The sequence below is a fragment of the Anser anser genome (assembly GCF_964211835.1).
Source record: "Anser anser genome assembly, chromosome: 18".
Classification (NCBI taxonomy): Eukaryota; Metazoa; Chordata; class Aves; order Anseriformes; family Anatidae; genus Anser; species Anser anser.
The window spans coordinates 13,886,403-13,900,286 of NC_139739.1; the positions used below are offsets into that span (position 1 = coordinate 13,886,403).

At 56.9% G+C, this 13,884-nt stretch overlaps 1 protein-coding gene across 6 annotated transcripts in view; it reads left to right on the forward strand.

Annotated features, from left to right (window-relative positions):
- NF2 (NF2, moesin-ezrin-radixin like (MERLIN) tumor suppressor) overlaps positions 1-13,884 on the forward strand; it is a 40,779-nt gene that overhangs the window by 23,745 nt on the left and 3,150 nt on the right. The window contains exons 13-16 of one of the 6 annotated variants that reach the window (XM_083804063.1): positions 353-458; positions 5,609-5,739; positions 7,568-7,727; positions 9,502-9,561. In XM_083804063.1, the coding sequence (XP_083660189.1) occupies positions 353-458; positions 5,609-5,739; positions 7,568-7,727; positions 9,502-9,537 (433 nt within the window). In that variant the 3' untranslated portion in view covers positions 9,538-9,561. Of the gene's footprint in view, positions 1-352; positions 459-5,608; positions 5,740-7,567; positions 7,838-9,501; positions 9,562-13,884 lie in introns of those variants that run through there. The other 5 variants (XM_083804062.1, XM_083804065.1, XM_083804060.1 and 2 more) reach the window with 5 other exon arrangements.

Genomic DNA, 13,884 nt, shown 5'->3' on the forward strand with positions numbered 1-13,884 from the left:
TCTTTTTGTATGTTAGTAGACACTGACCAGGCAGAAAACTGCCTCTCCTGCTGCAAGTCTGAGCTTAACTTTTGAAGGTGTTCTTCCCGTTCTGGCATCTCGGCATGCTCCTCCAGCCCTTAGCCTTGCTTACTGCTGCTCATGCAGGGCTCATGTCAGAGCTGCCCTTCTGTGGCTTGGATTTCTGTGCTAATTAGTGTCCCACGTGTCAGAGGTTCCAGTGTTGCCCTTGCTCAAATGATTTCTCTAGTTTAGGTCTTGTTAAGGAACAAATGTCTACCTGTTTTACACCTGTAACCTGTCGCCTCCAGGCTTTGATCTGATATTTGCCATTCGCTATTTTTCTTTGCAGGGCAAAGGAGGCTGATCAGCTAAAGCAAGACCTTCAGGAGGCTCGAGAGTCAGAGCGGAGAGCAAAGCAGAAGCTTTTGGAGATCACCAGCAAGTCATCCTACACGGTAAGAACGATCTGTCTCGTAATCCCCGGTTTCCAGGCGGTAACTGTGGCCTCTGTAGCCTGGAGAATTCCTGTGCCACCATCCCATCGGTGGAAGGGTACGAGTGGTCTCACTGCATTGCTCAGTAGCTGCTCAGAAATACGTAGCAGCTCTTGCCCTTGTCACCCGGGTACCCTGCCCAGCACATCGCTTTGCTCTTCTTCCTCCCTATCTGTCCTACCTCATGCTACGAGAGCCAAGGAGCTGCTGGTGAAACTAAAGGCAGCAAGTCGTGAATGAATTTAACAAAGGCGTTAGAGCTGTTCTTTGCTGTGCGGGGTGGGCCAGCTTAGTAAGAGCTTTTAAAGGAGGGCTAAATATGAAAGGGAGGATGTCCTTATTCTTCTTAGGTAGGATAAAAGTTGTTCAGAGCCTGTGAATTCATTCTTTGGGCATAAACTGGTTGCTGTGCATCTATGTGCTGAAAAGAACAACTTCCTTGAAGGGAGATTATTCCGTAATTGCCCATTAAGAGGATTTCACACCTTCCTCTGGAGCATCTGGTCCTGGTTGCTGCCGGGGACCGAAACGTCAGATTAAATGACCGCTGCTCCGATTCTGTCTGGCAGTTCTTTTCCTCAACTTCTGTAATTGTGCTGCAGGGCCTGCAAAATCCATCAAGTGCTCCCTCCCCGCAGCTCACACCTGCCACGACTGCCTCTTCTGCAGCAGCTCTTTGTCCTGAGGGGTGAAGGGGGAAGAGCTCGATATCTGTGGGAATAAGCTCAACAGACATACGTGGAAGTTTCCGACCTGTCTAGGGCTGAAATTTTAATTTGTACATGTTGACTCCTTCCCCTTCTCCTCTCAAAACTTTAGAGAAGCAGGTTGAAGAGGGCTAACGGTGAAGTAGCTTTTCATTCAGGTTCTCTGAATATCCCTGCAAAAAAATGTTCAGAAGCTTTTAAGAAACCGCACCGATGGAAAACAGCCAGGTACTTTTAGCCTCGGGGCACTCGTTCAAGTGCTAGCTACCTCCGTGCTTTGCAAACCTCATCTTCGGAGTGCTCCTTATTTTACTACAGGTTTCTGGGATCCACCGGGTCTTTGATTCTGGGTTTAACATATGCACGGGGTGGAGCCTCCTCACTGAAAATCTTCTGAACCGCCGCATCAGCCCCGTGTTGACGTCTGGGCAGAGCTCTCGCGTTCCGGCTCTCCCGTCCCCGTGTCCGTCCGTAGGCAGACAAGCAGAACGGCAGCCAGTGAGCTCTGCTGCAGAAACCCCTGCGTCCGCCTGTGCTGGTGGGCGGCAGCGTGGCCGTATTCCTGCCTGTGGAATTAAAGCCTAATCATGGGGGTTTTGTAGGATGGCACGGAGCTCAGCTCCACCCCTCCAGCTGCATCTGTCCTGGAGGCAATCTGCGCAGAGCTGCCTGCTCCAGACGCACGGTGCTGCGCCCTCGCCTTTCCTTGAAGAGCCGTGGCCTTCCTTTTTCCCTCCCCAGCTAGGTGGCAGAGTCCCCTCGCCCAGCAGCCGCTCTCCCAGCCCCTCTCCCAGCTCTGGGATCAGCGCTCTGTCGCACGGACTGTTGTTTTTCCAAGGTCAGCAGGCTGCGAATGTGCCTGCTGTACCCGCGTCCGTGTGACAGCGCCTCGCCGGGCCCTGCCGCGGGAAGCGCCCTCTCCCCATCCCTTGTCACGCCTGTCTCGCTCCTCTCTTCCCGTGTGGCATCTCTCCTCGCTCTGCCGCCCGCGTGCGTGGGGACGGTCGGGCGCGATGTGCCCAGGCGCCGCTCCTGCGCACGCTTTGGCACGGAGGGACCCGGCGGGGCAGGCGCAGTAAGGAGGGAGAGAGCCAGCCCGGAGCGCCCCGAGGGATGAAGGGTTTTGAAAGCTGCTGCTGGGAGGCTTGTGTCCCTCAGGTGAATGGCAGCTCTGCCAAACAGCACTGCGCTCCGGCTCCTCTCTCCCTTAATGAGGGCGTAACGCTGAGCTTGTTCTTTTCTGTTGTCCCAGCGCTTGTGCTCTAGTCCCCCAGCACAGAGAGCAAGGCAGAACTTCCCTCCCGGGGAACGGGAGGAAGGGAGGCGTGGATGGATGTGTTGCAGAAACGACAAGAAGCAGTTAAAGTTTCTCTTTGGTAATTTTCCAGTCTCCCGTACTGGCTTTTTAAAGCTTGTTTAGGTGTCTTCTTAGTCCTTGAAGCCCAAACTGCTTTTGTGATGGTGCAGGTGGATGATGCATGAGGAAAAAAAAAAAAAGTGAATCTGAGTCTCAGGCCAGCAGGGCTGAGAGAACAATTCATTCTTTACTGACTTGGCAGCGTCTCTTTTGCCTTCTTCATTGCCATTCAGGTACCACTCAGAGCAAGACTAAAGGCAGTCATCTCTTCTGTGAGTCTCTTGAAGTACTAAGCGCCTGTCTTGGGCTTGCCCAAATCCTCAAGTAGCGAAGTGAAGGCGGTGGCAGCAAGAGAAGCTCTCCCTGCGGGGGAAGCCTCGTGACATGGCTTGCTCTGTGCTTCCTTCATGTCGTCCAGCTCGTTTGCTCTGCTCCCCAGAGGGATGACCGCTGTCAGTGTGGTGCTTGCCTCTATTAACTGAGGGAAATTGCTTTAATGGAATAACAGGGTTATGCGTTTTGTTCCAGGTGAGGGAACACCGGGGAAAAGCTCTGTGTCCCCTCTGGCATCCCGTGCCCCGGTGACACCCCCTGTCCCCTTGATTAAAAATCCCTGTGCCTCGTGCACAGCTTGCCCAGCCTCCCTGCGGCTGGTGGGGGACTGCTCTGCTCCAGCTGCTAAGCCCGTGCCTTTGAAAGCGCTCCGTCTGCTCTGCCTTCGCTCTCTCCTTACTCTGCCTCCCCGCTGCTGCGCTCTTACTTCTCCATCATTTTTTTTTCTTGTTGCTTCATGAAAGAGCTGTGCTGAGGAGAGGGGAGGCAGTGGCTGTAGTAACCCTGACAAATTGGCTTCCGGGCTTAATGATTGCAGCAGCTGAAGATCCCGCTCAACTCTTAGTGCTGTTGGTTGGGATTGTGTGTGTGCGTTGTTTGTTTTTAAACGTAGAACAAGCATGTGCAGAAAAATTGTTAAAGGCTGTTTTAAGGCCAGCAGGGCGGTTTGGATGCTCCTGGCTCCCCTGCACATCAGAGACCGTAGAACCTCACGTGGGAACGTTTTTGCAACCCCCTGCGGGCCTTATAGCGAAGGGACCTGAATGTCGATGGGATGCAAGTATTTAAATCGGTCGGGTGCCTTGGCGGGTCTGTCCCCTTTCCTTAGAGACAGGGATTTCGGTACTCGGCTGTCCCTTTCAGCCAGAATCCCTTTCAGTGTCCGGAATCAATGCTCCGATGTGGCCATGTTCCGTGGCAGCAGCTGCTGCCGTGGGGAGTAGGGATCGGTATTTTCCTTGTAGCTTAAAGTCTGGCTTAGCCGCGAGACGCCAGCCAGGCAGTGCAGTTCTAGTTGCCTCCTTGTTTACGCTTGTACGAGGTGTTTGCCTTTCGGCTCGGGCTCTGCAGGGTAAATGAAATGTCGTCGCTCCCCGGTTTGTCCGGGAGCAGGGACGAGCCTCGGCTGCTTGTGAATTCCGGGCTGGCGGTGGGGGAGGAGGCAGGTTACTGCGCGAGTAAATCTGTCACGGCTCCAGCGCTGCTGGTTCTGGCCGAAGTGGAGCTGGCTGCAAACAGTCCCCGGAGTATCCCGCACAGAAGAAACATGGAAAAGAAATACCCAGCCAGCGCTCGAGGTTCTGGGGGCAAATACCCTCTGCGCGAGGACCATCCTCCCAGCTTTCGGTGTGTGCTGCCCGCCCAGCCTGTCTGCGCGGTGCCACCTCCTGCCGCTCCGCGAATCCAGCCTGGCTGGGGCACGTCTTCCTTACAGGAATCCCTTAAAGCGGGACGGGGCGTCTAGCAGAGAGCTGGGCGACCTTTGGATGCTGGGCTGTATTGCTCCTACCCCAAATGCCAGCGGGCCGGGCACGCCGGCGGCGGGTCTGACTCAGCTCCACGCGTGCAGTCTGCCGCCTGAAGCTGCTCTGCCACCCTTGACGTGTGCTGCTGCTCGCGACCTCATCTAACATATTGCAGGAGGGGAGTGATGATTTGAGTCAGGCTGTTCTTCCTGCGCCGGTAACGAGCCCATTTATTAGAGGTGTGACAGGGTTTTTGACGGAGAGAAGGGTCGTTTTTTTAAGGTGAGGATAAAAGTGGAGAGCCGGGGCGGTGCGTGTCAGGTGGAGGCATCGCAGTATTTCGAAGCAGGGAAGAAAGTCCCAAATCTTCATCTGCGTGCAATTCGAGCGGTTCCTGATGTTATCTCTGCGCTTCCAACTGGGTCTAGCAGTGGTTCCGAAACACTCGGAGCTGTTAGTTACTGTGAAGGTTTAAAAAAAAAAAAAAAAAGTAGCGGTGCATCTGTGGACTGCCCTGGAATTGCATCCTAAGTTAACCTTTGGCATGAGGTTCTTCGTTGACCACGCTGCGGGGAGCGCTGGAGCACGGGACTCTGGTCACACGGGGTCTGTCTCACGTTGCCCCTGTTCATAACTTGCACTTCGAAAACTAGATTTAATGTTAAGAAGCTGCCAACGTCTCCCAAGAGGCAGCTTCTGTCCGGCGTTGCCTCCAGTGATGCAGCGGTGATAAAACCTCGATTTTACAAAGTTTTGTCGTTAGATTTTGAAGGCAGAAGGTTTTGTCTCCGCTTTACTGCCGCAAAGAGCGGGAACCCGCAGGAGCAATAGCTCCTTGAGGAGCAAATGGGGAATGGAGCAAGGGGATGTGTGCTGCCTGGTGCTTGAGACGCGGCTTGTTTGCTGCTCTGCGTCTGCAGGGCTTTGCAGCACTTGCCACCTTCCGCACGAAAAGCTCGCCAGCTGGCAAAGAGCCGCTTCGCCCTTCCTCCGGGAAGTTTGAGGCTGGTTCAGAAAGTGGTGCTGGTGGGCCACGGTGCACCGGGGTGGTCCTTCCAGTTGAGTGCCACTCCAGGGAGAGTACACTATTACCTGTGGGGGTAACTAGGACCTTATTAAAGCGTTAGGAAGCAGCACCCTGTGCTGTGTCTTGAGGCGTTGCTCCGGTTTTACCTCTGTTACACAACGCTTGCTATAGGAGCACTCACGTGGGGCCACAAGCGATTAACTTGTCCTCTCCCTCCGCAGCAGTCCATGAACTCCAGTACGACAGCGCTGCCCACGGACCTGCCGAGCTTCAACCTCATCAGCGAGAGCCTGTCCTTCGACTTCAAGGATACGGACATGAAGAGGCTTTCCATGGAAATTGAGAAAGAGAAGTAGGTGGCGTGCTGCCAGGCCGGGCCAGGGCTGGGTTCGGTTACCGCTGCCTTCCCTCTGCGGCAAGGGGAATCGTACCGGAGCCGAACGTGGCTTTTATGTCGTTCAGAAGAGCTCCAGCATAAAGGGAAGGAGGGAGAAGGCTTTTGGGTTCTCATTCCCCAGGTCATTTGTAACTGCTGAGTACGACTCAGCTGCTGGTTGGCCTTCTCTCGGGGGGGACGGGGACCTGGTGTCACAGTTGCACCCCTCCTGCCCGATTCAAGGCAAGTTTAAGAGTGCTGAGCCCTGCAAGGGAATGATTCCTGTCCGGGCGGTTAACCCAGCTCTCGTTTAGGCTTTAATTATCCATCTTGGTAGAAAGAGTTAACAGCAGTGTGGTTGCTGGCACGCTGGGCTATTGCAGGCTGGCGCTTGGGTGTTTGCAATGTGTCCAGGCCACGTTGAGGAAGCTGCGGTCCTGCACTGGGGCTTTAACCCCTTTCTCTTTGAATCTGTGGCATGTTTCTATATAAAAAGTGTACGCAAGCAAGTTTGGATGTGATTATGAGCTTTGATCTTGTGTTTTCCTGAGGGTGTAAATGTAGCCTTCGAAATTACAAATTTAGCAGAAATCAAAGCAGATCAGATTTTAATCTCTGTAGTAATAATGTGCTTTGTTCATTGACGGGATAGGAGATCAAAGCTAGAAGGGCCCTGCCACAACGCTGCGGCCGTAACTTCCCGGCGCTGCAATGAAACCCCCCGCATCCCACCGGGTGGCTTTTTCTGCCCCTGGTCAGTTCCCTCTCCCGCGTGTAAGAGAGCAGGCCGCTACTCTAGGGGCAGGGGTTAAAAACTTTTCCTAAAGCCAAAAGGAAAAATGTAGAAGCTGAAAATACCCCACTAATTCCTGGTTCTGTGCCGAGGTTGCTAACTAGGTCATCCCACTCTTCTGAGCAGGAGGATCTCGGCTCTGCCAAACGATAAAAGCAGTAGCATGCTTTCGCTGGCTTCTCCAGGAGTGCTCTCATTCCTCGGATGCTGAGATAAGCCTTGCTACAAATTTTGGCACTTTGAAAGGGTTCTTGTTAGTCTGCTGGTCCTTTGACCTCGGTCTCAGTATTTAATCACAAGTACAGGCTGGCATGGTGTGATTTTTGTCTTTTTTTTTCCTCCAGTAGATGCTTCGTTGTGGAAGGCAGTTAAGGCTGAGACCTGAGAATGGCTAGAGGTTTTTTGTGCCTTTTTTTTTTTTCTTTCTATTTTTGAGAGGCCTTTCTCTCTCTCAGGGATGCTGTGTGTCTAAAAAGTACCTGATATTTTGGGGAGAGCGCTTGCTCCCACACCCCGTACAAATTAAATCCCTCTCAAACACGAGAAGGCAGTACACCAAGGTCCCTCCTGGAAAATGGCACGAAGGGATTTGCGCCTTTGTGAGTCTGGGAGCTAGGCTTGGAGGTGGAGGGAAGGATGGGACGACAGCGGAGTAGAGCAGTGCTGCTTAAAACAGTGTCTTTTAGGCTCAAACTGCATAATACTAAATCTGTGTCACGGCATGGCTTCGCTCAAAAATCCTCCAGCAGCCCTAGCTTGGCTTTAGTTATTTATTTTATAGTAACACGACTTAAGAGTTCTTGGTCGGGCGTCCGGCTTCTCTTTCGAATCCCAAACGAATGGCTGCTGAGCGTGGTTCAGTGTCTGCCGTGACCTGGTGGTGTCGGCTCCGCGCGCGGCGGGTGATGACGACGGGGTTTTCCTGTTACGGTTCCGCCGCCGACCGCCGCAGCGTCGTGTCGCCACGCGCAGCCAGCCAGCACTGACCCGGCTCTGTTTTGTGCGCGCTAGGGTGGAGTACATGGAGAAAAGCAAGCACCTGCAGGAGCAGCTGAACGAGCTGAAGACCGAAATCGAGGCGCTGAAGCTGAAGGAGAGAGAGACAGCCCTGGATATATTGCACAACGAGAACGCCAGCCGAGGCAACAGCAAGCACAACACTATTAAAAAGGTATCGGAGGGCTCCAGTTTGTATCTCGCCTGACGAAATCCTTTAAAAACAACAAAATAACCCTGCCTTTATTTTGCACACGTTGTTATAATAAAATTGTTTGATCTAGGCTTTCTTCCCTGGCTGCTTAGCTTTGAACCAGGGCGCAGGGAGTCGCAGCTTCTGGTGGCTCTGGTTTCATTCTTGCTGCAACCAAGCCCTGTCTTCTCAGCGCTCTGTGGAGGGCTGGGGCGGTCTCGAGGTTTGCCTGTCCTGCTGAACCTTAACAAAAGCGATGCAGAGGTGCTGGTAGGAGGGATTTGCTGCCCCAGTCACATCAGGAACGGGAAAAGCCCTTCCTGGCTATTGCAACCATTCCCTAAGGGCAATGCAAGGAAGCAGTTTTGAGTTTGGCTAGGGAATAGTAAGGGGAAAACTGCTCCTGATTTATGAGCTCTGAGCAGAAAGAGCCAAGAGCTTCATCCTCTCTTTTAATCTGTTCTCGAGTAACCTGTAGTGCAGCTGCAAGTACTAACAGCAAAATCTGCTGCTGGTAAGGTTCGAGTGGGGTGCGCGCTCCCTGCACTGCGCACCCTGGAACCACCTGCCTCTAGAAACGCTTCGGGGATTAATGCTTAGCCAAAACGTTGGGGTGCCTGGGTCTGCTAGCGCAGGAGTCACGCCTGGAAGGGCCCGACACGAAAGGTTTGTTATTTGTACATCCAATCCTCTTCCGTTAGTTGAGTAGCTCTGCTCTTCTCCCAGCTGGGTTCATTCTAACGAGAGCCTGGGCACGCATCCATAATTGGTACAGCGGGACCTAGCGGTCGGCTCCAGTTGCCTGCAGAGGGTTTTTCCCTGGGTTTCTGCTCGCGAGTGTCCTTGTGAGCGCTTCGGAAGTCAGTACGGCACGCGTGGCAGGGTGTAGGTTGTGGTAACAGCTACGGGTTTTCAGAACAAATCCTGGCCTGGTAACATGTCTCAGCGGCGAGCAGTAATGCCTGAAAGGGTTCGAAAATATCAGTTTGTGCCGACTCTCGTGGCTGGGAGCTTGTGATCGCTGAACTGGGGCAGGAAAATGAACCTAGTGGATAGCGCTGGTTTCCCAGTGCTAGCCTTGTGCTGTTTGGGTTCCTGCCTCTCCAGAGGGGAGAGCATAAAAATCTTCACAGGCCCTTTACTCACTGTAGAATCTGAAACCCTTTCTGCTCCCATTAGGCTCTGTGGGGATACGTCCCCATACTCAGAGCCCTCCGTATAAACAGCAAACGCTAACTTTTTGCCTCTGACTGTAGCTTTTGAGATGAGTTAATAGAAAGCTGATGGTCCCATTTGTCTCACTTAACGGAGGCGGCAGGCAGGCGTTCGGGCGTCTGCCGGGGGAGCGTCCCTGTCGCTGGGGCCGCGCTCAGCCTCCCTTTAGGAGCTGCAGGCCTGTCCCCTGCCTCCGGGAGGGAACCGGGGCTGCCTGGCTCGGGCGTCTCGGCCCCGGGAGCAGAGGTTTTCAGATAACAGCCCGCCACCGAAGCGCGTCGGAATAAATTACAGCCCGCTTCTGTTGGTGCCTTCGGGAGGTCAGGAGGGCTTTTGTCCCTGCAGTCCTGATGGAGAGGGAAATTGAGGACGCCCGAGACGGACAGGTGGTTTAGGAATACTTGGGTAATGCCAGCCCCCTGCCGCTCCTGGGAAGCTGTCGGTCACTTCAGCGCTGTACGGATTGCACAAACGACCTGACGTTGCTCGTATCACAGAGGAATTATTTTTTTTTTGTGTCCGTTTTATTTTGCTGGTTTAGCCTCAAGCCCAGGGCAGAAGACCTATCTGCATTTGAGACTTCCACGTAGGTTATTCCGAGGTACTCTGCGTGTGGTGAGGGGGTCACCGGCTGTCACACTAACCCGTGCATGAGCTTGCCCGCGGTGCGCGCTGCTCGAGCCAGCCCCCGGCCCTGCTCCTGCCGCCCCGTGCGCTGTGACCCCGGCCCCCCGCACCCTCCTCCCCGCAGCCCACCCGACGGGGGGCGGCCCCCTGCCCGGCTCTCGCGCCGTCAGAGGCGTTCGCAGCTTCTCCGCATTCATTTTCGCACCTGGTCCTCCACGCTGGGATGCATCTCTCTTGGCAGAAGTTGAGTTGGCAACATCGGTGGGGGAGTGCAGGCAGAGATGCTTAAATAATTGAACACGCCTGCTTCTGCTCTGCTGCCTGTGGCTGGGAATCCGTTGGAGGTACGGGGGGGCCTTTGAAGGTTTCCGTAACGAAGTAAAGCAGGACCTGCCCCCTTGTTTGCTGCAGAAAGGAACTCACGAGCTTAAAAAACCAAACAAGCCCCATCAATTTCCTCTCGCTGCTGCCGCCAGAGCTGGCGTAGCAGGCTGAAACTTCCCCAGCCCGTCTCGGAGCAGGGCAGCACGTGGCTGTGGGACCCGCGTTGCCTGTCTGAGCAGCACCAGAGCAGCGTGCAGGCGGCAGCTGAGGACAGGCAGCGTCTGCAGGTACTGCTTGGGCCTGGCGGCGCGTGGCGTTGGCCGCTGCCACCCCTCGAGGCAGCCCTTTGCAGCCCTGCGCTCTCCTCTCCCGCCCGCTGGCCCCAGCCCTGAGAAGCGGCAAGTGCTGGAAATGGGAAAGGTTTCCTGCCTGTCTCCCAGGGCCCGGGGTTATTCCCTGCAGCCTGTGCTCGTGGCTGCCAGCCCTTTTTAAGTGACCCAAAGAGCGCGTTTCTGGCTTCGGGGGGATGGCTTGGGGGTTGGAGGAGCTGTGTGCTGCTGGCGGAGCTGTTAGCGGGTCCCTCCCGAACCCCGAGGGCGGCCCTGCCTTCCCCGCCACGCTGCGGGGCGCTCCGGTCCCCCGCCTCCTCCCCACGCTGCTCCTTCCTGCTCTGCCGGCCGCCTCTCGTCTTCCTGGAGCCGCTGCCCTCCAAGGACCAGCCTGGCTGAGCCGGGGGCTTGCGTGCCCTCGGGGAAGAGGGGTTTGGGGGAGCTTTTCTGTTCCTTCCGTGGCTGTGGTGTTGCCCACCGACGGCGCCGGGCAAATTTTGACTTGTAGCACTAAAGGAAGAGATAAGGAGGGTGCTGCAGCGACGGCGCTCCTGAGCGCAGGTGGCAAACGTGCTTGGAAAAAGCCTTTGTGAGAAGTTCCTGAGGGCCGGCGTAGCCCTGCCCGAGCATCAGGCACACGCGGCCTGGCTGCTGAGCACCTTCCCGGCACCACAGCGGAGGCAGGAAGGTGCTTCAGCCACGGGCTTCTGCCTGGCCCGGGACCAGAAGCGATCAGCACCGCTCGGGGCTGGTGCTGTTCCCGAGCCGCCAGTGCTCTCAGGACTGTGAGGCAGCGCCATGAATCAGCCAGCGGGGTTTGTGCCAGCTCTCCGTCGCTTCAGCACCTTGCTGGTGTTCCCAAGACGGGCTGCTCCCGTCGCCACGCGTTCCCTGGGGAAAAAGGAGCAGGAAGCTAAAACGAGCAGTGCCCCTCGGGCTGGCCGGCTTCGGGGAGAGGCCGGGTGCCCCTGCGGGGCCGGCTGGCGGTTGTTGAGCCCCCTGTCCCGTCCCCATCGGCGCTGGGAGCTCCATGACACCTCGAATTTGGGTGAGGTCTGCAGGTGAGCACGGCACGGGGAGGGGCGTTGGAGCCCTGGCAGGTTGTGAAAAGCATCGGGCGGCAGCTGAGAGGGGCGCGGTGCCGGGAAGGAGCCCCCGTAATTAAACCAGCTGCACAGCGAGCGCTGCTGAGTGACCTCTGGGTTTTGTTGCCTGCCTTTGAAGATGCCTGCTAAGTTTTTTCGTGTTTAATTACGTGGTTAACATGCTAATCCTATTTTATGAGCTCTGTGGGCACAGCGCAAGCACCTCATCTGGAAGCCGCTTTCTCTGTAGCGCTCTCGGCCGGGGGCTGGCGCTGCCGGCTCCAGCTGGCTCGGCTTCAGGAGGGTTTTGCCGCTCAGACTGCGGTAGAACATGGAAAAAAAGCGCTTCTTCCCCGCCTGCCCCCGTGGGGGAAGCCTCCCAGGACAGGCTGCTGCTCCAAAACGCGAGCACAACCCGGCCTTTCCTTCCGGTTGCTTTCTTCTTGCGTTGTCGTGCTTATTTACGGTGATTTAAGCCCTTGGAAGTATCGGGGCAAGGAGCAGATCTCTGTGCCTGTTCCCCAGACGAGTGGCTGTGTCCTTGAGCACCGCTCTGGTCCTTCGACGAGCGGCTCTGGGCTCCCGCTGCCCGCGGGGCTGCCTTTAGGTTTTTAAGCCGGCTTGTAGGATGCAGCAGTTGTCCGTTTCTGGGGCTGGAGCTCGGTCCTTGGGGCCAGCGCCGCCCTCGCCACCGGAGGACCGGGCCGTGCCTCATCCCCCAGGGGGATGCGAGGGACCAGCAAAAGGAACGTTTTCGCTCCAGGCACCACTTTTCCCCCAAATCCCGGAGGAAAGGGAGGTGTATCCCGCCCAGCTCCCCGCTGGGTTTTTATTCCTGCCCCGGTGCAGGCGAGGTGCGAGCTGCTGCGCCTCGGGGACGGGAAGTGAAACTCCCCGGCAGCTAAACTGGGACAGAGCAGCCTCCTTCCCTTGTTTACAAGGAGCGAGAGGAAACCAGCAGCCGTCAGGCCTATCAGCTATTTTTGTGGCAGCCTTTGAAAAGTGTTTCCTTCGACGGGAGTGTCATCTTCTCCCTTTTAAGCGCGCTCATCAAAGCGGTGGAGGCTGGGGGAAAGTTGTGCTCCGGGCCCCGCGCTGGGCACAGAATCAGCGGCCGCGTGGGAGGAGGAGGCAGGGCGAGGGGTGCGGGGGGAACGGGGAGCTTCGGCCCTAAAAAAAAAAAGGGGATGTGATCCTCGAGCCGTCCGGCTGGCCGCCGGGGACGTGGGCAGGGATGGAGAGGACACGGAGGGGAGCGGGGGTGGCAGTAAAGAGGATTTACGGGATGCAGCACTCGGGCTGCGATTTCGCAGGGACTACAGCTCCCTGCCCGCAGCAGCAGCAGCAGCAAAACGTGCCCGGGGAATAAAGACCACGGGGCTGGGAGAGTGCTGAGCACCGGGAGCACACGGCGAGCCCCCGGGGGCCGCCGTCCCCTGCCCCTGCTCCCAGTGTGGGGCCGGGGCTGCCCGGACCCCATGCACCTTCTGCCCCTTTGTGCCAGCAGAAGGGCTGCGCCGTGGTTGCTGGGTTAGCGGCTGTTAAGCGGGTTTTCCTCTTGCTGTTTGTTTTCTTGCACGAGTCCAGCAGCTCTGGGTAACGGCAGAGCTCTGAGAAGCCCAGCGCGGGGCTGCGGGGAGCGGGGCTGTTCCCTTCTCCCCCTCTTGATTCATTTGAGCGCTGGCTGCTTAATTGCGCTCCCGCTCCCTCTCTCTAAATTTTCTTTGATGGCTCTGGTAGTGCATTGTGGAGCCCACCCCGCCCTCCCTCCTGCAGGAAGGAGATTATCATAATACTGCTTGTAAATCAATTTTTTTTTTCCCCCTCTCTGCACTGACGAAAATGTAACTTGCTCCTAATCACTCAGCCTCGCCTGCGCAGCGCTACGGTGAGCATGTGGGCACTCAGCGCTCCTTGGCGGGCGAGTGGAGCTGGTGCCAGGGCGCTGGGGGCAGTTTGGGCAGGCAGGAGGTGCTGGGGGCCAGCCTGGGGCTTTCCCCAGCAAACGGGGCAGGGAAAGGGGGCTGCTGCCTGCACTGCTGCCTGCACGCCCTGGGGGCAAGTCCCCGAGCCCCATCGCGTCCCTCCTGCTGCTCTCCTTGCTTGCCTGTCCCGGTGCAGAAAAGGAAAAGGACCCAACGGGTGGCTCCTGCTGTTAGGGAGGGGGTTCCCTGCAAAGAGCTGCCTGGGGCTCGTGGCCACAGCCACAACCGATGCCAGCTCAGCTCCGGAGCTCCCCGCGCCCGCCGGCTCGCGCAGCCGCTGCCCGGACCCCGCCGTGGGGCGAGTCGTGGTGCCGGGGGGCTCTGCCCTCCTTCCCCAGGCGCAGCCCTCGCCTCTTGTCATGCCACGCACAGCCAGGCTGCGGCCGCGGCGAGCAGCCCTGCGGCACGGCGCCTGCCGCGAGCGATGTGCGGCCGGTGCCTCCACTCCCTTGTCAGTGGGGCGCTGCTGGTGGTGCTGGGCAGGGAGCGGAGCTCTGCCGGCCTGGGCAGCCAGCCTGGAGCTGCTCAACAGCGTGAAAAGCAGCAGGAAAGGGAAGGAAGGAAGGAAAGGAGG